This window comes from Camelus ferus, chromosome 3 (assembly GCF_009834535.1).
Source record: "Camelus ferus isolate YT-003-E chromosome 3, BCGSAC_Cfer_1.0, whole genome shotgun sequence".
In the NCBI taxonomy this organism is placed as follows: Eukaryota; Metazoa; Chordata; class Mammalia; order Artiodactyla; family Camelidae; genus Camelus; species Camelus ferus.
The window spans coordinates 56,258,223-56,282,162 of NC_045698.1; the positions used below are offsets into that span (position 1 = coordinate 56,258,223).

At 34.1% G+C, this 23,940-nt stretch overlaps 1 protein-coding gene across 2 annotated transcripts in view; it reads right to left on the reverse strand.

The window, feature by feature from the left end:
- EDIL3 (EGF like repeats and discoidin domains 3) overlaps positions 1–23,940 on the reverse strand; it is a 394,119-nt gene that overhangs the window by 232,777 nt on the left and 137,402 nt on the right. The window contains exon 3 of one of the 2 annotated variants that reach the window (XM_006178645.3): positions 15,823–15,852. The exons of the other annotated variant lie outside the window; for it this stretch is intronic. Coding sequence (XP_006178707.1) covers positions 15,823–15,852 — 30 coding nt within the window. The remainder of the gene's footprint in view (positions 1–15,822; positions 15,853–23,940) is intronic. 2 annotated transcript variants of the gene reach the window in all.

Genomic DNA, 23,940 nt, shown 5'->3' on the forward strand with positions numbered 1-23,940 from the left:
TCTTTATCCAGTCATCTGTCAATAGGCATTTAGGTTGCTTCCATGTCTTGGCTATTGTATATAGTGCTGTTATGAACATTGGGGTGCATGTATCTTTTCAAATTAGAGTTCCCTCTGGATATATGCCCAAGAGTGGAATTGCTGGATCATATGGTAACACTATTTTTAATTTTTTGAGATATCTCCACACTGTTTTCCATAATGGCTACATCAAACTACACTCCCATCATCAGTGTAGGAGGATTCCCTTTTCTCCATACCTTCTTCAGCATTACTTTTGTATCATTTTGAAATGCAATGTGTCCTATAAACAACCTTAGTCATTAAAACAGTAAACTTCTACTTCTACACACACCAATCTGTGTCCCACTTTTTTTCCAGGAAGGATTTTAGACAGCCCCAAAATAATGTAAAATAAGCTAGAAGCATTCAAAGAATCAGCAAAAATAAAGATGAGCAGTAATCTGACAAAGGAGTAAGAAAAACAATGAGGTCAGATGTGTCATTGAAAAGACTACATCTCTTTCACAGAGGCAAAATGAAACGTGTAACAGCCATAATATTTAAAATGTTATAAAGAAGCTGTGTCCACTTGAAAAACTTCACTCTAATGACAGATGGTGAACAGTAAGGCTATTCTCAACATCTATCAATCATAGGGTAGAGAAGCTGGCAGTGCTATAAACACTCAGCAACAGAAATACATGTATTTATTGAGTACCTAGTTCACTGGTAAATAAAGTGGAAAAAATTCCTTTAAAATGTTTTCTTGACACATTTTTCACAGCAATTTACTGATATTTTCTGCTCTATCCCTCAAGTTACTCAACATGATGATTTCCCAAGGGTTGTTTTCACAACACAGTGAGACACTTGGTTCTTGTTACCTGAATCTAGAAAGAGCTTAGACTTGTGTTTAAGGACATTCTAATTTAACCTTTATCACCATCACCTTCAAAGGACATTTTCTAGGTATAAAAAGTATACTGGCTTACCAACAAGATTTATATGTTAAAAATACCAGAAAAGTAAAATTTAAAACAGTAATAGTTTAAAAGTTTCTGTATTCATTATAAGAAGGTTAAGCTTTGGCTCCCAAATTGCTAAAACGAATTTGCACAAAAGACTGTTCTCATTTGCCACAGTAAATATTTGTTTTCTACTCAGATCAGAGCACTCATATGGAGCTGATTATTTTTCTGCCAATAAATAAAAATAAAAATAAGGTAAATTTTAATTTTATGTTTCCTAATTCTGTGTTATTCTAACTAAGCTGACTGGATAAAATAAATGCATTTTGGGTTTCTATAATCTGGGGCTCTGCTTTTCTTTTTCTTGCTTATACAAATTAATGAATCCAGCATTAAAACTGGAGAACCTGTGAAACCTCAAGTAATTACAAAATTATGCCAAAATACTTAAGAAAATTATGAATAACAGTTTTCTTCTTTAAAATGAAAAGGAGTTACTTTATAATGTGCAAAAATATTGTGTATCTCTGTTTTTTTCTCTCCAGATGTTTCTTAAATATACATTTGTTTAAAATAACATATATATTGTTAGAGTTACTATCTTCTTTTGTTTTACTCAGAACCCATTTCTTAGAACATATAGAATTTCCACTGACACCGAGATTAGCTCCAACTTTACTGAATTATATTGGCTGAGGCTATGACAATGTCTACAGGCTTTATGAATGCTCTCAGCGCCGCTTTACTGAGGAAACTATGATTTCATCACTATAATTTTACGACCAATTTCTAAACCAGGAAATAACAAATCTTAGAGGTGCAAGAATACATAATCTACCCATTCTGGCAAATCTTTCATTACACATTAATATGTTCATTTACTTAAAAATTTCAGGTCTCAAAAATGACAACCAAACTCACTGTACATTTATTTACCACGTTTACTTTAAGCTGTTGTAGTACCCTGAATGGCATCCTACAAAGATATGTCCATGACCAAATCCCTGAACCTTTAAATGTGACCTTATTTGAAAAAAGGGTCTTTGCAAATGTAATGAAAAGATTTTGAGATGAAATCACCCGAAATTATCTGGGTGGGTCCTAAATGCAATGACAAAGTGTCCTTATAAGAGACAAAAGAAGAGAAGCCAAAGAGAGAGAAGAAGATGATGTCATTATGGAGGAAGAGATTGGAGCAACGTGGCAACAACCAAGGAAGCCAAGGAGTGCTGACAGCCACCATGAACTAGGAGAGGCAAGGGAGGATTTCTCCCTTGGAGGACTCATGGGGAGCACAACCTCAATGACACCTTGGTTTCAGACCTCTGGCCTCCAGAACTGTAGTAGAACAAATATGTGTTATTTAAAGCCAACAAGGTTACGGTAATTTGTTATGGTAACTTTGGGAAACTAATATACCTGTAGGGAATCAAAGTGATTAGGGAATTATATAAATCAATAAATGTGGTTAACATGTATCCTTCTGAAACTATTCCAAAAAAATCGCAGAGGAAGGAACACTCTGAACTAATTCTATAAGACCAGCATCACCCTTATACCAAAACCAGACAAAGGTATCACAAAAAAAGAAAATTACAAGCCAAAATCACTGATGAACACAGGTGTAAAAATCCTCAACAAAATGTTGGCAAACCAACTTGAACAACACATTAAAAGGATCATATACCATGATCAAGCAGGATTTATCCCAGGGATACAAAGATGTTTCAATATTCACAAATTAATCAATGTGATACATCACATTAACACACTAAAGAATAAAAACCATATGATCCTCTTAATAGACACAGAAAGAGCTTTCGATAAAATCCAACATCCATTTATGATAAAAACTCTCCAGAAAGTAGGCACAGAGGGACTATACCTCAACATAATATAGGCCATATATGACAAACCCACAGCTAACATCCTCAATGGTGAAAAGCTGAAAGTATTTCCTCTAAGATCAGAAACCAGACAAGGATGTGCAGTCTCACAATTTTTATTCAACATCATTTTGGAAGTCCTAGTCAGATCAATCAGAGAAGAAAAGGAAATAAAAGGAATCCAAATTGGAAAGGTAAAAGTAAAATGGTCACTGTTTTCAGATGACGTGCTACTATACATAGAAAATTCTAAAGGCACCTCCAGAAAGCTACTAAAGCTCATCAGTGAATTTGGTAAAGTTGCAGGATACAAAATTAACACACAGAAATCTGTTGGGTTTCTATACACTAACAACAAAATATGAGGAAGACAAATTAAGGAAACAATCACATTTATCATCACATCAAAAAGAATAAAATACCTAGGAATAAGCCTACCTAAGGAGGCAAAAGACCTGTACTCCAAAAGCTGTAAGACTCAGATGAAATAAACTGAAGACAACACAAACAGATGAAAAGACAGACCATGTTCTTGGATTGGAAGACTCAATATTGTTAAAAAGACCATACCACTCAAGGCAATCTACAGATTCAATGCAATCCCTATCAAATTACCAATGGTATTTTTCACAGAATTAGAACAAAAATTTTTAAACTTTGTATGGAAACACAAAAGACTCTGAATACCCAAAACAATCTTGAGAAAAAAAGAACGTAACTGGAAGAATCATGCTCCCTGACTTCAGATTATACTACAAAACTACAGCAATCAAAACAATATGGTACTGGCCCCAAAACAGACACATAGATCAATGGAACAAGATAGAAAGCACAGAAATAAACTCATGCATGTATGGTCAATTAATCTATGACAAGGGAAGCAAGAATATACAATGGATAAAAGAGAGTCTCTTCAATAAGTGGTGCTGGGAAAACTAGACAGCTACCTGTAAAAGAATGAAATGAGAACATTTTCTCATGCCATACAGAAAAATGAACTGAAAATGGAATAAAGACCTAAATATAATAAGACCTGAAACTACAAACCTCCTAGAGGAAAATACAGGCTGAACACTCTTTGACATACATCTCAGCAATATTTTTTTTTGATCCTCCTCCTAGAGTAATGGAAACAAAAGCAAAAACAAACAAATAGGACCTAATTAAACTTAAAAGCTTTTATACAGCAAAGGAAACCATAAACACAACAAAAAGAGAGCCTATGGAATGGGAGAAAATATTTACAAATGATACAACCAACATGGACTTCATTTCCAAAATACACAAACAGTTCATACAGCTTAATATCAAAAGAAGAAACAACCACCCAATCGAAAAATGGGCAGAAGACCTAGATAGATGTTTCTCCAAAGAAGACATATGGATGGCCAACAGGTACAGGAAAAGATGCTCAATATCACTAATTACTAGAGAAATGCAAATCAAAACCACAATGAGATATCACCTCACATTGGTCAGAATGGCCATCATCAAAGTCTACAAATAATAAATGCTGAAGAACATGTGGAACCCTCCTACACTGTTGGTGGGAATGTAAATTGGTGTAGCCACTGTGGAGAATAGTATCTAGGTTCCTTAAAAAATAAAGATTAGAGTTATCATATGATCCAGCAATCGCACTCCTGGACATATATCTGGAAGAAATACTAACTTGAAAAAAATACATGCACCCCAGTGTTCACTGGAGCACTATTTACAATAACCAACACATGGAAGCAATCTAAGAGTCCATGGACAGATGACTGGATAAATAAATTTGGTATATACACACACACACACACACACACACACACACACACACACACACACAATGGAATACTATTCAGCTATAAAAAATTGATGTCATTTGCAACAACATGGATGAACCCAGATATTATCATACTAAGTGAAGTAAATCAGAGAAAGACAACTATATGATATGATTTATGAGTGGAATCTTTAAAAAAAATGATACATATGAACTTATTTACAAAACAGAAACAGATTCACAGACAAAGAAAACAAACTTATGGTTACCAAAGAGGAAAGTGTGGGGAGGGATAAATTAGGAATTTGGGATTAACAGATACACACTACTATATATAAAATAGATAAACAACAAAGCCCTATTATATAGCACAGGGAACTATATTCCATATCTTGTAAAAATCTATAATGGGAAAGAATCTGAAAAAGAGTATATATGGGTATATATAACTGAATCACTTTGATGTACACCTGAAACATTATAAATCAACTACACTTCAATTAAAAATACAATTTTAAAAAATAAAATATATTTTATCTGAAAAAAAATGACCGTAATTTACACAAACTCAGGAGGATATAGTAGCTGTACAAGGCTAATGTCACATAACTTCACATATTTTACATATTTGAAAAGCACTATGTTCATTTAATTTCTTTTTGTTTTATGATCCTAACGGGTGATAATACTTTTAATGATAAGTATCTACCTATCACAACATGGATATTGATCCCTGACTCTGTCTTCAGCATTGTTGGGAATACAATACAAGAATGAGTCACAGTCAAGTCTGAGTCCCCAGGTAAGGGAGACAAGCAACTGCAGTGCACATCTAGTATGTAATAAAGGAACTCAAACCCCTTTAAGGATAGAAGCTATTGTCTCCCCAATAACTATTTTATCCCTTCTTTCATACTCATAGAAACAGGGTTTATTTGAAAGGTAGCAGCAAAGATCCTGTGATCTTAGAGAGTGGACTCCTTCCCCAGCCATGCTGATCTCAGTTCCCTGCCACAAAGAACATTCCTAACAGATACACAAGTTGAGATTTGGAGAAAGAGACATCTGTGTCGGTTACAGCAGATGGGAGATGTAGAACCTGAGATGAGTTGAAAAGATGGATAGATTTGGGGGATATAAAAGGGAAAGGAAAGCATGCCCTAGTCAGACAAACATGAATTAAAGCTTTGAAGTAGGAATGAGCAAAGCATGCATGACTTGGAAGAGTGAAGATGGTCTGTCTCCTGGGGAGAAGACGCCCCAGTGTGATGACAGTGTGACGACAGGTCATAAAAAACAGGCACTGGTTTCATGGAATGAAATGAAAGAATGCCTTTATGGGAACAGATTTTACTGGTTCCCTCATTCTCCCAGTGAAAACAAAAGTTGTGTGAAGCAATAGTTTTATCTATCAACCTCCCACCACCCACCCAAATGTCAAGGAATACAGAAATTGGAAAGATATAAACACAGAAGACTGAAAAAATACCCTACAGTCTGAAAACTCAAGTTATTTAAAAATATGTTGATCTCCCTCTTCTAGAGCTCTATAAATTCTCAGAAATCCTGAAATTTAGACCACTTGCTTGAGCATTCTGCCGAAAGAATATCAGACTGAGGACTGGCCTATCATACGAGCTCAACATGGATCAGAATTTTCAGTGGTTTCTTCATGCTCTTATGTATAAAACTTACTGCAAAACAATGTGTTTATACAGGTAAAGATGCAGAATGTTAAAATTCTGGGGAAAAGTCCCTATTTATTCACTTTCTGATCATTCTTATTTAACTTTGTTTATATTCATAGATTAGTACTTCCACAATTCCTCCCAACACACTTTTTTAAACACTATGTTATGGATTGAAATAGATTTCAGAGAGCGTCAGTCTCAGACAGATATCACACTGCCTTAAAAAAAAAAAAACTAAACCCATGGCACAAACTATTACTTGACATGTACAGTGGTTTTTATTCTTTTTTATTTTGGGGAACTGGATTGTTCACTCGTTTTCAAGAAACTCTAGTAAGTTTCTAAAACAATCAACGATGTTGTAACATTTAAATTAGATAAGAAATTCTGGATATTTTCTCATGTAGATTTATGTTTTGAGAAGTATAAAATTAGATGCAAAACACAGAATACATCTCTAAATCTTGGCTGTACTGGATAAATAATTATAAACAGAAAGGTGTATCCCAAGAGTATTGTATCCAGATACATTTTATTTTATTTTTAAAGGTATTACTCAAAGGCTTAAAATTCTACATTTCACTCAAGTTTGAAAATAAAATTACTTGAAAATGTCTTTGAGCTTATTAGACATAAATTGATAACAAAGCAATAAGGGGGAAGTTATTGCACAAAAAATTTGCAAGCCCTTTTTTATTCTACTTAAGAGTCCAAGAAGCCAGTGGTCCTGCTAACACCATTTCTGCTGCCTCCTTGACCTAAGCCCACCCACTCCTCTACCCATGCCCAGCACTAGACAGTGGTTGTTGTCGTCTCAAGCTTCTTAGAAATCACTGCTGCAGCTTCTGTTCAGTAATTACTAAACAATGGCTGAATTACTGACATTGTTAGGACACCACGCTAAAAGAATTACTAAACGTAATGTATTTTATTCTACTGCAACAACAGACAAAGATCAATGTAATGGCTTTTCACTGCCAAGGGATTCAAGTAATTTTAAAGCAACTTTAAGATTGTCATCAAATTATTAGTGTTATCCTTTTATTTATTTCCTAAATTGGGAAATATATCTATCATCACCCTTTCTCTCTGTATCAGCATACAGGGAAGAACTATGTATTTTCTTGGGTTAATAATGCTTTAAAATTAGCATTAAATCAGTAGGGTTTAATTTATTCATTAATTCACTCACACAACAAATATTTATTAAGCATCTACCGTGTACTGAATACTTGTTTCAGCAGCTAGGGATTCAGTACTGAATAAAACAGTAATAATAAAAAATCCCATTCCTTGGGGAGTTTATGTTCAGGCTGGACAGAAGATAAACAAGCTACATACATAAAAGTGTGCAGACAGTGATAACATTAAAAAAAAAGCACAGCAGGGGACCATGACAAGATGGAGAAAGTGTGACCTTTTTACAGATAAAGAGAGGGCCTTTCTGAGAAGGCCTCTTTAGGTCAAGACATGAAGGATGAGACAGAGAGGACATGCAGACCTTACAGGAGAAGCTGTCAGACAATGGATCTGTGAATGCAAAGTCCTGTGCAAGACAGGAATGTGCTCAAGGTTTGTGTTTGTTTTATAGAAAAGGAAGGACAGAGTAGCTGTAGAGGAAATGCAGCCAGGGAGGTAATGGAGAAGAGTCCAAGTTATATCCAGTTTTAATCCTAAATTTACTGCAGGGGTGAGCGAGAATTACTAAAGTATTTAGCCTTAGGGCTGCAGAGTGACGGGATCTTATGGCCTTGTAAGAGACTACCCTGGCCTCTCTATAACTGCAGATGGGCCAAGGGTGCCAAGAAGAAGACCAGTAGGAGGCTACTGCATAATAAGCCAAATGTGAGAAGATGGTGACTTGGACCAGGGTGGTGGCATATGTGACGGCAAGAAGTGATTAGATTTTGGATATATTTTTGAGGAAGAGGCTAAACGGGTCCTGTGAGAAGGAGAGGTAGTAGGTGTCATCAAAGTTGACCCTGAAGATTCTAGATTGAGCCACTGGGATGAAGAAGGCTGTAAGACCAACTGGACTGAGGCAGGATGTTTTATAAAAATGCAAATATTCAATATGGATAAAGGCAGTCAGAGGGATTGTCATTTCTTATCTTACTATTTTAAAAATGTCTACAAGGTCCATAAATCACTACAGTAATCAGATTGCCATTTAAAATAATAGGCAAAATTTTGCACATGTAATTAGGTATAGCTTTACAACCTATGCATGACAAACATCTTGGATAGCTGTGTATTTCTCTTACCACTGAAAGAAATATATGCTATTTAAAAGTATTTATAAGTGAACAGAAGGCAGTTTGCTGCAGTAGAATAAGCACAAGTTTTTCCAGAGAAACTGGAATTTGAATCCTTTTGTCACTTGCTTATTATGTAACCTTGGACATATTTCTTCATGCTTTAAAATTCAGTGTTCTCCTCTTTAATTAGGAATATATATATATATTTAAAATTAGTTGTATAGCTTTATCATGAAAATTAAATAAAGTACTATACATAAAATACTCAGCACATTGCTTGACAAATAATCATAATAAAAATAACAATAACATGGCAAATAATGATGATAATGAAAGTGAAAACAACATTGCGCTTAGGTTCCCTACACTTATTACAGAATGGCCATCATGTGGTAAACACTTTAATGCATCATCATATCTGATTCCTACAGCAAATCTTTAAGGTGGGCACTGTCACTAATCCATTTTACAGATGATGAAAATAAAACCTGTAAATGGAACCATATGGCTAATTATCTGAAGATAGAAAAACCTAAAGGCATAGGTTCAGGGCTTCAGGTCCAAGGGGTTTTATCCCACCCATCATGAACTGGAAAGTTTAATGCCTTCCCTGAGCTTAAAAAAAGAAATCCCTGGAATATTAAATTAATACTTCTCAGTGTTCTATTTATAATCAACTTTGAGGTGAAACTTGGGACAATAAAAAAATTGACCCAGACAATCGGAGATGGCCTTAACAATGAATCCAACCAATGCAAGGAGGAATAGAAATTAAATAAGGCTTGAAGTCTAAGCGTACACAGACAGTAGGGCAATGTGCATTGGTTTCAAACACTGGAAATGACACTTGATCTGTTTTCCTGAAATAAATCTGGTGAAAAGTAAAATATTTTGCATTTATATAATTTTTACTCACTTTCTGTGATGGTTAAATTTCCTGTGTCAACCTGGCTAGACCATGGCACCCAGTTGCTTGGTCAAATACTAATCTAGATACTGTTGTGAAGGTATTTGGTTGATGTAATTGACACCTACAGTCAGCTGACTTTAAATAAAGCAGACTTCTCTCCATAATGTGGGTGGGCTTCATTCAATCAGTTGAAGGCCTTAACAGCAAAAACTGAAGGTTCCTGAGACGACAAAACTTTGCCTAAAGACTGTAAAACAGAAATTCGAGTTTTCAACTGGCCTGGCCTGCCCTGCAGATTTCAGACTTGGCCAGCCTCACAATCCCACGAACCAATTCTGTAATATAAATCTCATTATTTTACATATTTTATATGTCTCTCTCTGTATATATCCTTTTGATTCTGCTTCTCTGGAGAACACTGTCTGATATACTTTCCTTTTCCATCTACATATCTTTATTACTATTTTAAACTTTATCTGAGTAAAATAGAAGTATAACAATACGAAATATGAAAATCCTATCTACATATAAAATAAATTTAAATAACAATTATTTTCTCACAATTCAACATCATTATCAAATATATTTCAGTAAGGAAGTTTTGTTATATCAAAAAAGAAGTAAGCAAGCACTATTAGGTCTTTTCACTAATGTTTTAGTGAATTGACCAAAGCTAAATCTTTAGAAGCAATGATTTCTTCCCTGTTCCACTGAGAATCTATAAATGAGTTCTTTCTATTTTTTAGAGCTTGTAGTAATAAACTTTTTAGTCTTTATATATTAGGTTTCAATATTTAAGCCTGCTTAGCATATATTTATGAACAAGAATATACTTGATAAAATAATTAGTCAAGTTGCTCCAGGCACTAGAGGGAAAATAGGCATGTCTGTATAAAAAAGGAGAAAGTCTGTAACAAATGTAGGCGAACAAAAACAAGGATGTGAAGCTTTACTTCAGACCCCCAAGGAAATAAAGTCCTAAGATCAAAATGTAAAAGCAACTCTTGTTCATTAGAGAATACTATGATTGGATATCATTCCTTTTCAAAATGCATGAGTTGTAGAATAATTGAGCATAGTCAGCCATGCAGAATTAAACTCTACAAGAAAACAGGAAAGAGATCTATAAGAAATATGTAGCATAATTAAGAAAAATCACAAAGCTCATTATAAACAGAAGTAATATTTTTGTAAGACTAAAACAGTATTTTGAAAGTTAGGGGAAAATATCTAATCACTGTGTCCTGCGTTTGCTGCACATATATATAGCTTATTTGTATATAGTCTGTTTATAAAACTATAAATACATATTTATATATAAAACTATAGATTTGTATCTTTATTACTCCCAGCCAATGTTCCCTTATATGTGATGAGTTCTTAGATGTTCTTCATTTAAAAGATAAAACATATTTAGAGATTGAGAAGGAACTAGTAAAAACGATGAAGCTCAGCTGTGCCGAATCACTGCTGTCTCACCTCTGATGGGCATCACACAGCTCACAAGATGTCTAGCATAAACTACTTATCCAGGCAGTAACCTCTGTCATCATACCAGTTGGGAACAGATGTTAATAAGTCCCAAATGCAGTTTTACATTTAAGTATATTAAGAAATTTTAACTTTATAAACATGTGAAGAACCATATGGCTTTTGTAGTTTAGTGTTTCAACATAGCTGATTGCTAAAAAGATTGTTCCTTTTATATTCATTTGAAAATTCAATTTTTTCCTAATCATAATTTTTTATTATATGACCTGACTCAGTATTAATAACTACATTCATATAAATTCAAACTCAGTTTCTTTCTGTGATATTAAAAAATGACAAATGACTATTAAAGCAATTAAAAATCTCCCCTTAGGCAAGAGAACAAGGAAAAATTCAAGCTTCGTTTTTGAGGTAGTATGAACAAAACCCAGTAAGTTGTGGTTTGATTAAATTTAGGCATTGATTTATTGTACAGCTATAAGATTGCCACTGTCTCATTTTCTGACTGATTGATCCCATTCAATAATATATTCCATTTCTGTCCCTATTTTAATTCTTATAATGATTTCATTAATTTGGTGAATAAATGGTATTTCTAGAGGTAAAATAATAGCTAAGAAAACAAAATAAATTAAGAGGAATGAAGAAATTTATATGAGAATAAGCCTGATTTGATGCACATTCTAGTTAATAGATAGAATTTTGTATCGATTAGTTCATTTTTAGCAGTTAATTTTCTTATGTAAATGTCTTAATTTTTTTTAAAGGAATGAACAAAGGCATTGGTGTAATCAGTTTATCAAGCCTGACCTTACTATGATATTTAAATAAAAGATAAATGAAAATTGGATTAGTACAAAATGGGAGAAGCAGCCACTGACTTAACTTCACTAAAGAGTGTTATTAAAGTTATGAACTGATCTGTATTTCACACCCACCGATACACACGTATATTACACACATCTTAATATCTGGAAGTCTTTGTTTTTGAAGGCCTACTTATTAGACCAAAGTCTGATGAATATAGCAGCACAGTTTTTAGTGTATGAAAGGGAATAACTGATATTGCAATTTTTGAAGGAAATTGGAAAACAGAGTTACCAAAAATTATCTGAGCAATAGCAACATAATTGGATTACATATATCACCTCTAAACATGACTCATATGGAGGTACAGTATCTGTTGTGGTTGCTTTAAAAATGTGAATCTCATTAGTTTATAATTAGATCTTGGGACATAACTTAGTTTGAAGGAATTTCTTGTGTAGTTAGTGGATGTGTTTTTGTACTCAATGATAAGATGTTTAAGTACCTGAACATAAGATTCAGCTAAGATAAATAAAATGATGCTTCCAGTAGTTACGAAAACAGGTGTTAGGCAAAACTGCCCTACTAACTCAGATGCTACAAACATGTTGCTGTAGGCTAATACATCCCATCAGAACATTTGGAGATGAAAATAATTATCAAGTGGATGCTTCAAGTTCTATACAGGGATATAGCTCCATGAGGAGAAATGCAGATGTGACATATCATGCATCCCTTCTACAAATCCACATAAAAAAGCAGTCAGTAAGTCCTTGCTTTCTGCAGGGAAAGGTTCAAATAAAAGAAATCGGGCATATTTGAAAAAAAATAAGACAGATTGAAGCACAAGAATATTGTAAAAGGAATTATATGGGAACAGAGTGATCACTTGTCTTGTCTGTTTTAATAATGGCAGTCATAATAATTCTAAATATAAGGCAAATCAAATATGCTCTGTTGTAAAGAGAAAAGCCCGTATCATTTTGTAGTATCATAATACAAGTAAAACACTATCTAATATTGCATTAATTTACTCTGAGTTATATAGCCTCTTCCTAATTTTTTACAGTATATGTTAGTCTAGACAGAAATCTATTTTCTTTAAAAAATATTCTGAACAATGATAATTTATTACAATTATTGAATTATAATTAATCCAATTCTGTGTACCTCACAGGTAAAAATAACTTAGATTTTTAATATAATGTCCATACTGCAAACATTTAATACGCAGTATCACTCAGTAGTAGTATCTACTAGGCACCTACATGTTTAGATAAAGCATTTATATATTAATTTTTAAAATAAGTTTTAATTCATAATTCATACATTAACAACTAGTGATCAGGTGTGTGTGACTATATGGCACCAAGAAACACCCCCATTTACTTTATTACTTCTTCTCCTGTTGAACTTGGAAGGGTAGCAGATCTCCTGTTAGAAGTATCTGAATAATTTGAAGAAACTAAAGTAAGTATTAGAAGAAGTTACTGTCCAATTATGCTGTGAATCTGAAGGAAGAAATTGAATCTGATAAAGATATTGGGTGAGGAGACATGAAAGTTTAATTCAGGTGCAATTTTTGCGGCCAACAAAAGACTCCATTTTGTTGATAATTTAAACAGAATGGAGAAATAAGAGGAAAGGAAGATAAATTAAAGAAGGACCACAAAACATAAAGCAGTCTGAGCTTGGAAAAGATCACTCTAGATAAATTTTGTTGATGGGAGGAGATGAGAGTGAAAACAGAGAATATTAATAATATAGTAAATATATTATGGATAATAGTTTTAAATAAAAGATATATTTTGATAAATATCACTGAAAAGACACATAAACAGAATAATAAATGTTCAACTAAGAAAAATAATTGTTGAAATAACTGGAGGTAAGAAGTACCAAAAAGGACTAAAAAAAAATCACAATCCACTTTCTACAATTATTCATATTCCTTACAAAACTAAGCCTTACAAATATATCTTGTCAAAAGTTTTAATACAACTACACAATAATACTCTCTCTCTTATACACTTTGATAAAATCAAAAGAAAAATTTGGCTCCCATTGGTAGTTTTATATAAAAGGAATGTCTGCTTTACTAAGTGCAAATTTTCTTTATGTTAATATCATTTGTATGTGAAATTAGTTAAAATATTCCTTAAGAATACATTGTTCTTTTCTAATCATCTGTGTTGAAATCAACAACAAAAACATCTGCTCTTATCTGAAAACAAAAATATATTTAAAACACAGTTTAAACTCTATGATGTTCAGATCACTCTAGAGTCAAATAAATAAATATTTGGAGGAAAAAATGTTCATAAGTTGCATTTATCCAAAAATGTTCTTAATAAGCAGGGAAATTATTCAAATAATTTTAAAATAACAAAATTACACCAAGAAATAGTTATACCGTAAGCACAGTTTACATTAAGTTAAAATTGATCTCCATCATGCAAAAATAATAATTCTTTTGCAAAGCCACCAAAATCCCTTGTCAGGCAAGATAGCAAGGAATGGGATGTAAGAATATCAGAGAAATGAGACTGAGCTAGAAAAGCATGGGTACTCACAAGGATTGGTACTCACATGAAGAGAAAACTCAATCATGACTGAGAAACAGACTCATGGAGAAACTCTGTAAACACTAAACCCTCAAGTCAGGGCAGAAAGAAGTCAGAACTAGGCAGATGAAACTCAGAACAACTGATAAGTTTGCTAGAAGGTCACGTGATGAGGTTGCTTCTAAAAATAGGCTACAAAATAGGACTAGGGTAGGAGAAAATTATAGGGAGTTCTTATCCAAATCAGGTTATAATCTATCTAATGATATTATGAAAAAGAAACATTAATTGAGAGCTTATCCTATTCTGTGATTCCATTTCAAGGCAGTTAAAATGAGTGTAATGCAATATGGCATCCTTGGAGTTGACCAAAGATATTTGTAAGATGTCTATTTCATTTCCTTCCATTGAATGTTTGATCTTTTGAACTTACTTTTCCAAGTGAAAATCCCTCCCCAGTTTCAGAGAACAGCAGAAATCAAGAAGTCTCCCACCAGTTGAAATAAATTAGGTCTATGAATTGAAAAGACCCTGCCTTGTACCTGAGTTTCAATAACAGGGTTACATTCCCCACTTCCTATAAAATCAAGCCCCATTAGTTCCAGTAACCATTTCCTGCTCCTCTCTCTCAAGCCTAACTCCTTTCCTCAATTACTTTGCCTAAGAAAGAGTCTGGTTCTGAAGTCTTGTCTTTCTATTCCAACCAGCCCCTAACCCCCCTCCATCCCAGGGCTTCATCCCCCTTTCTGGATGCTGCTGGTCTGCTAGCCTGGGCTTTTTATCACTTACTAAGCAGACTGGTGGTAGTGTCTCCTATATTCTTACAAATGTGTCTGTTCTTTAGGATCCTAGCATTTCTCTTTGACCCACCCACTGTCCTGGAGCCATGCTGAAAATACCACGTGGTCTCTACCATTTGCATTGGTCTCAGCATTGTTAGGTTATAACTGTAAAAATTATTTTTTTAAAGAAAGTGAGTATTTGCGGCAACAACATGATTTTTATCCTTAAACTTAAATGAGTATCATGCTCAATGTCAGGCATATATTTGATAATGCAGTATTCCATCATGAAAAGTCAGATTTCTGAAAGTACGTTCTATCATTTTTCTCTTTTTCATTCTCCTCATTTTATTATTTCCTGCATTTTTACATTTTAGTTTTCTCTCCCCATTTTATTATTTTTGGCATTTTTCTCAGTGTTTTAATTTTCTAATTTTCCTTATTCCTTAATGTGTATGTGATGTTTTGTGCTATGTTTTCCTCTGTGATAATTCATTTTCACTTATCTTCTCTTTTTATTTAAAACTCATAACCAACATCATTTAGTCTAGGACAGCATAATGGGTCCAAGAAAGAAAGAAATAAAAATCTGCCAGTTTTCTGGTTGAGACCTGAAAAAGCACATTTTAAGAGGTCTCTATTATTAAGGGAATTACATTAAATAGGAATAATCTTTACAGCATAGGAACTTTACCTGCTGTAGTTGGCGCTTCTTCATCGGATGCTATAATGAGAGGAAAAGAGATAAAGTGGCAAAAAGGAGAGGATGGGAAAGGGGTGAGAGGGAGAGGAAGAGAGAGAGAGAGAGAGAAATTGAGATTGAACATAAATAAATTTCACATTTCTACATAATGACTATAAGGCCCTGACTTGTAATTTTGAGTATACATTAGAAATTTGTCATTAGATAATTATAGGTTAATGGATATTTACATCAATTTAACACTTAAATAATCTTATACATTAAAATAAGAAATAGAAAATAAGAACTAGAAAAGAGCATTCAGTTGTCTGAATTTGAATTTCCCATTCTTTTACAAACAAGATTGATTTTTTTCAGTTTGAGTGTAAATTATAATTATTAGAAATAATAATTGTTTGAAATATAAATTGTATATCACATGTAAACACCCCACTCATCACCACTTTGTGGGAATTTTCTGCTAGCAAAGAGGAATGAAGGGGTATTGTTGTTTTAGTCAAAAGTTTTGTTCCATGAGGGAGAAATTAACAAAGATAGCAATTACTAAGACTCAGAATCACTTTGCATGTTGGTTAGACACAAAGATTCTGTCTTTCTCTCTCCATCACATACACACATAAACGCACTCAACGCATGTGTACCACACACTTCAGGATTCTGTAGCAGTGGTTCTGTGGTGAAGCCATAGGAACCTGCATTCTAAGGGTTGATCCCAACTGATTTTGACACAAATATTTTACAGACCGTACATGGATAAACATGGATATTATACAAACAAAGGCCACATTATGGAAATACAAGTTTAAGCTAAAACAGTGGTTCATAACCCTGAATCTCTATAAGAATGCCAAACTCTGCCCCACCCCACCAAACCAGTTAAGTCAGACTCTCTTTCAGTGACTCACTTGTGGCCAGGACTGAGACACTACTAAGTAATATCAGTATAATGTGAGATGAACCATAACTCAAAATGTTAATCATTTTGATTCCTGCTTTAAAGGGGAGAAATATATGAGAGCAGCGACACTTCAAGGGTAATAATGTGCTGTGCTTAAGCACGGGAGGGAGCGTGGTGGTTGCAAGAGGGAAGGAGCCTCACAGTTTCTCCCTCAATCCACCTTTTCACCTTCCTACCAACAGACCGACTCTGTGAGAAGACATTTCTGCTCTGTGCACAAACACAGCTTAACCAGAAAATTACTTTTGAATTATATGACTCTGGCCAGTACTCCTTCATTTGATTCACGAAGTTTTAAAATAAAAATTTACTCAGCTGAATTGCTTAGAAAGGAGCTTTGTCCCCAAGTGATTCGTTCATCAAGGTATCACTGTGCAACTAGGGAGCGGTCTCCACTATTTTCCGTTAAGGTTACATCTGCACAGAGTACACATTAGACAAGCTTACTTTGTGTCCTGACAGTATTTTCGTCTCACACTGTTTGGCTTGTCTCTTTGGCACCAAAAAAAAAAAAAAAAAAAAAAGAGAGAGAGAGTGAGGAAACACACTTGGCATGCATGGTGTGGAGAACATAAATATTTAAAAAGCTATTTACTGCTTTATCATGTCCAAAATATTATCACAACACATACAAGGAAAACTGTCGCTGGCTTCCAGGAATTCCCTTTTTGGAAAATACCATTGGGACTTGTAGAAGTGCTGAATGAGATGGGTCATTATTAGTAAAAGTCTGGAGATTCAAAAGGAAAAAGAAAAAAAGCTCACACTTTTAACTGGTCCCTTTGTGTATGTGAACTCAATTAATAAAGCAACCTATAAGATGAAATTACTCTTATCTGATAGATGAAGATACAGAGATGCAGAGTGACTGAGCAATTTGTCTAAGGTCAATTTGAATTTGAGCTCGCGTGACTTTAAAACCACTCTTTCCATGCTGCCTCACTGCCTCACTGCCTCACTAACTGCTGATTCAGTATCCACTTAGAAAGAATGGGAAAAGGGAGAAAGGGTCAAGGAACAAGGACTGGCTAGATCTCTAATTATGTTCGTTGGACTTAGCTTAACAAACAAAAACAAAAACAAAAACAAAAACAAAAACAAAAACTGGATGTAAGGGCTACAAGAGAAATCCATTTAAGAAATGAAACGCTCCCTGGGAAATAACTTCAAGTCCCTATAATCCAGAATAGACACAGCTAGGTGAGAACCTGACTAGGTGGTTAAAGAAAACATCCTAAGCCAAAAATGCCTAAGAAAGAAAGATAAGACATGCTAAGATTTTATTCCTCCATTATATAGGTAAGAACGAAATTTTAGGAAAGAACTAGCAATCACAGAAGTAAAGACAATTCCAGATTTACAGGACTCATAGCAATTAGGTAATCTTAAAACCACAACCCCTGGGGCAAGTAGTGCATTTACCTACGCTTCAGGCTATATAATACCTGAAAGCATGCTTGTAACAAATTAACAATATTAGAATCAGCAGGTACACAAGTCTGCATAGAATTCTGTTTCTGTGCAACATCTCCATAGTGGTGGTTCCTCATAATATGTAGATGTAACTAGATTTACGCTATTAATCAACATATATACTATTAAAATACATACACACTCACAAAGACACATACAGGGTTAGGATTGGTATTAATCTGCTGTTTCAGTGATCAGTGACCAAGATGCTCTGAAGGCTAAATGCATTAACAAACAAAGCATCGTGAACTATTAACAGGTGGTAGCAAGAGCCCCCAGAGTACAAATAAACCTAAAAGTGGACATTAGTGGCCCATTTAGTGACATTTGAGTGAAATTAAGTATCACAGAAGTAACGTCGTACTATCCAAATGATTCCTTACTCTTCCTGTTTGCTTCTTGGAACTTATAGAGTTAGTAAATTAAAAAAAAACATATATATGTATGTATATGTGTATATATATGTGTGTATGTATATGTATATGTGTGTATACACACACACACTTGCACATATACACACACACATAAGTCTGTGTCACATGCAAGTTCCTCTAATCCTGGAAATTAAAACCATATGTACCAAGAAAATAAAAATAAACTGACAAATAACTCTGTATTGTTCTGGCTGGTGACAATGCAGAAGAATCTACTGAAATTATGCTGATGATAGGAAAACACACAGTAGAAAGACCTATCTGATATACAGAATTTAATTCAGTGTGGTCCTCTCATTGCACATCACTGAATTGCCTGGGCGTCTGTTAAAATGCCACAGATCTAAAGAACTTGAATTTTGGGTGTTAGCCCAGGTCTCTGCATTTTTGGAAAGCTCAGCAGGTGACTGTTATGAAGACTAAATGCTGAGAATTATGACTCTACCCATAGAAAGTTTGTTGCAGAGCCATGGGTCCAGTTGCTGGAACTGCAGCAGTAAATGAACAATGTGGTGATATGCACTGTGTTTCATCAGGCTTCAATGTTCTTTTTCTTGTAACGTCTTCAGGTTTATGTGGGCATCTACGTCAATGCCTTGGGGGAAGATGATCCCTGCCTGGGATTTAGAAAGAAAGTCTGTATCTTAGAACCAGGTGAGTCTTTTTCCTTTTTACTGGCCATAGTTACTGGTCTATGGAGGTATATGACCCATCTGGGGACAATAACGTGTAAGGAGAGGCGTGCATGTGTTTGCGTGAGGACAGGCTCTTGGAAGGACACTTTCTTCTGAGAAAGCATCTGCTAATAACCTTCTCTCTCACTCCTTTAGATATGGACAAGGAAGTCTGTGGCCCCAGAAGTAAGTTGGCAGATATCTTGCCACCATGATTGGAGCACGTTTCAGGAAAAAGCCAAGCCTCAAAGACTGAGTAGATAAACAAAAAGAAATTAGATTATTGATAATATTATTGGGCAGGGAATCATATCTTGACCTCACTCTAGACTTCCAGCTCTGAGGAAAAATACTTCCACTTTATTGTTTATCTAGTTTTAGTTGAGCTTTCTCTTACTTGTGACTAATGACATTCTGCTGCAACCATAACCAGTTTCATTGTTCCCATTTAAAATATATTAGAATGCATAAAACATTAATTACCTCTGAGGCAGGCACATCTGGAGCTGTGCTTTCACAGGGAAGCTGGGCTTTCAGCAAGTTTTAATTTTAATTTTTCCACAGTTTCCCACCATGTTTTGATACAATAAACCTATCCCTCTGATTCTTAAGTTGGTCAGTTTTTTCAGGAGAGTCTGGCATTATACATGTTCATGAACTGGGTTGGTAACAGGATCTACATCAGGTACAAATAATTACCCACTGAGCTGTGTATTACCCTGATATACATACACTATTAAAACACACATACTTCTTCATTGGACAGGGTCTAATCTTTTTATGTGGGTTCAACTATTCTTGTATCTCCTGCTTTGGTTTGCCTTATCCTTGGATGTCTTAAGTAAACTTTCATAACTTGGAAAATCTATCCATTTAAAATAATTCTATACCCAGTGTGACTCACTATCAAATAGGAAAAGCTCATTATGAAATATATAAAATACATTTCTTAGCATATTATAATCTATTTTACATAAAGATGTTATGCAGTTCATATTGACTTGTGCATCATTTTGGTTGCTATATTATAAATTTAGTTAATTATGCATCAACTATGCTTTGCAAGTATACAGTTATACATGTAATTCATTACTTCCATGAGCAAAGCAACAAGAAATATGTATTCTTATTCTCACAGTTTAGTATGTTTTTATTCAACTGAAGTGATGCAAAAATAACAATGATGATATTTACACATTATTATTTATGCCTACCCAGATGTTAAATGCTATAAATATGTGTGTGTATGTGATCACTATGGCAAAGAAGAGTAAATTATCATTTCAAATTTGTGAACTCAGTCATTTGAGTAGGATGTGCAGTTGCCTCTGGACGTTTTCAGAGAAATATTTAGAGAGAAAATTGGTTTATATAGTCTTTATTGTCTGTCTGTTGAATTGTTTGTTCTTTGCCAATGGCCCAATGAGGACATGCCTCAGGACTTAAAAGTTGCTGTTACCAACTCCTTCTTTGCGAAAATACATAGAAAAATATTAGTCTCTCCTGGCTCTTCAGGCAGGATATTATCCGGTCAATTCTACACTGTCACAGCCGCAGAGTATCTGGGTCACAGGGAGGAGCCGCAGGCAATGTATTTGCATAGAAAATGTTCAGAGACACAAAGTCCTCTATTCTATCAGTCTTTTGTGTGCAGTTTAATTCTTGTGCTAAGTTTGGAAGATAGCATCTGAGTACAGTTAATAATATGTAATACATAAAACACAATTATGTACACAGGTAGTTAGCATGTAAGTTTGTATCTCTTTGTGTGTTTACTACTCTCTCCCATTAGACTAGGAGTTTCGTGAGGACAGGGATGTGCCTTTTTTGCTCATCATTCTAACTACAGTTTTTAGAATGGTACCTATAACACTGCAGGGCCCAATAAATATTTGTCAAAATAAAGAAAATATGTATAAATATTTAATACCGTCTTCTGTATTACTCAGTAAAATTTAGCTGCTTCGTTATGCTACATTACTAGACTTACCAAAGAGAAAGCCTTACACCGTCATCTATGTTTTAGTTACATCAATCTCTGTATATCATTATATATGTAATAACTTACATAACTATATAAAGTCCTATCAATCCGATTTTCTTTCTTGCAGCAGAGAGAAAAGGATTAATAGTAGAAAAGACAATGGTTGCTCCAATAACCATTTGATCATCTCATGAAAAAACAATTCTGTGATTTTAAATTAATTCAGAAGCATCAAACTATAGTTTATTAACTAAATAGATTCATTAAAACAGAACCACAATTTCTATGTTTTGCACTAGAATGCACTTTCTATAGTTCAGTAGTAATACATCTCACATGAGTTTTATAAGCTACTTATACAGTGAGTGGGTCATGCTAACAGCAATTAGCAATGCATTTGTGATTTTCTCATTTTAGAAATAGGTACAAATGGGGAGGATAATAAAGAATGAATGGAAGTTTGGTTTCATTTTTCTCTACTGAGAAAAAAAAAATATATATATATATGTAAAATTCACAAAACTAAAGCACAGTATTGGGTAGCTGGGAAGTAGTATGACTCAAGTAGCCTACATTCATATCCCAGCTAGTACTAAAAAGACTTTGGGGACATAATTAGGACAGATTTTGCTATTTCAAGGAAGCATTAAAGATCTTTAAGTTAGCTGGTCTGACATTACAAAAGCCCATAATTCAGTATCTCATGTATCTACTCAATCATCCTCAAATATATTTCGTTTATTGAATACGCCCCCTCCCTCCCTATCCAAATTCATCGCATCTTTGTAGACTGAATTCAAGTCTCACCACCTTTGTAGACTGAGTTCAAGTCTCACCATCCTCAGTTCTTTAATATTTTAGTTTCCAGATTTATGTAGTTACCCACTTGCATGCCCCACTAGCTTTTAAACTATAACCTAAAGCCAATTGTAAAGAAAATGGCAATAATATTTTCAATCTTGTTCCCAAGCTCGAAATTATTCATGGTGCTTCTTTCAAGGGCAGTAGTTATGTTTTAACTTTGTAGAGTGTACATAATTAACATTATTAACTGAATCAGTATTTTTGGAAAGCTTTCCAGTTTTAGAGAAGAGAAAATGAAGTCCTGAGGTGAATTTCATGGTTGTTTTTACATGAGCCATGTAAAACAGAAGATTGGAAATTAAAGCTAAAGTATCCTAAGGAAATTCGTGGACAAATAGAAGAAACTTGAAGGAAAAAGATTAGAAGTTAATGTAAATGATTGCTCAATTTCCAATAAAATTAATTCATAATCTTTTTGAAACTTTAATACAGGAGAGGGGGGAATAGTTCTAGCATGAAGAATGCTGTTCAGTGTGACAGGGAAGCCATGCAGCTAAGGTTACCTGCTCATCATATGTGAAGTTAAGATGGTGCAGCACCTGTGTAACTCTGCTTCACAGCAACTGACAGAAGGAAGCTAATACCATCAGGCTCATACTCCATGGATTTCTGCTTTATTTATGTGTGGCCAACTACTCACTTCAACCTCAATCCATTTCCATAAGTCTGGACAAAGGAGCTAATCTAGAGAGTAAATCTGTTAAAACTGAAAGAACAAAACATGAAAAGCTAATGGCTAGATCAGCAGTGTTGGCACAAATCTCAGTGACAGCAACCACTTAAGGAAACTACAGAATCATTGCACATATAATGTTAATGTCAGAAGAGGTTGTGTGATTAAGGGGTTGGCAAAAAATCCATTGTTACAATGGGTTAAGGCTTGCATTAAAAAATAGAAGTACATCGATTATATCATATTTATCAAATTATCTAAATTACCAACTAAAAACTCGACACAAACTGAATTTTGAAGTAAAAATACTGTAACATCAGAATACATACACAATGTATAATAATTAAATATTTATATTATAAACAAAAGAGGATTATATGATACATGCTGTTCTATACCTTGTTTTCATCAATACATTATGTATTTTTCTATGTCAATATAATCAGTGAATATGGACAATATTTAATAATATTTTATTTTATGGATGTACCATAATTTATTTAATGAAGTCTTTATTAAATGGTATTTGGATGGATTCAGGGGTTTTTCTCTTGCAAATAATATTTCAAAGAATAATCAGACTCCATTTGACTAGTAGTAGAAATATAAAACAAAAATATGACCAAATAATTTCCTTAAGTAAATAAATAGGAGCCCATAATCTTAAACACACTGTAAAATGTGCACTTTTTGTAGAGAAGGCTTTAAAGGATCCTCTTTTATGCCATCAGCCTATCTTTAGTAACATGCTTCTTAAATATATTAGACAACAAATTTGTGACTTCTTCCTATGAAAGTTACTCTCTTGCAATAGAGTTGCAATATTAACGGAGATCAAGTAAAAGTTCCAGTGTCCCATGTCCATGTAGCACAAGACACAGAGACAAGAAATGGCTGAGCTCTGTGTTTGAATCACTGTGTCCTTAGATGAAAGGGTTTCCCTGCTTGACACCCCTCTCCCAGCTATAGATGGTGTAGGAATGTATACTAAATATAATATTCTTATATTAAATAACATAAAACTTCATTGTTTATAAAAAATTAATGGT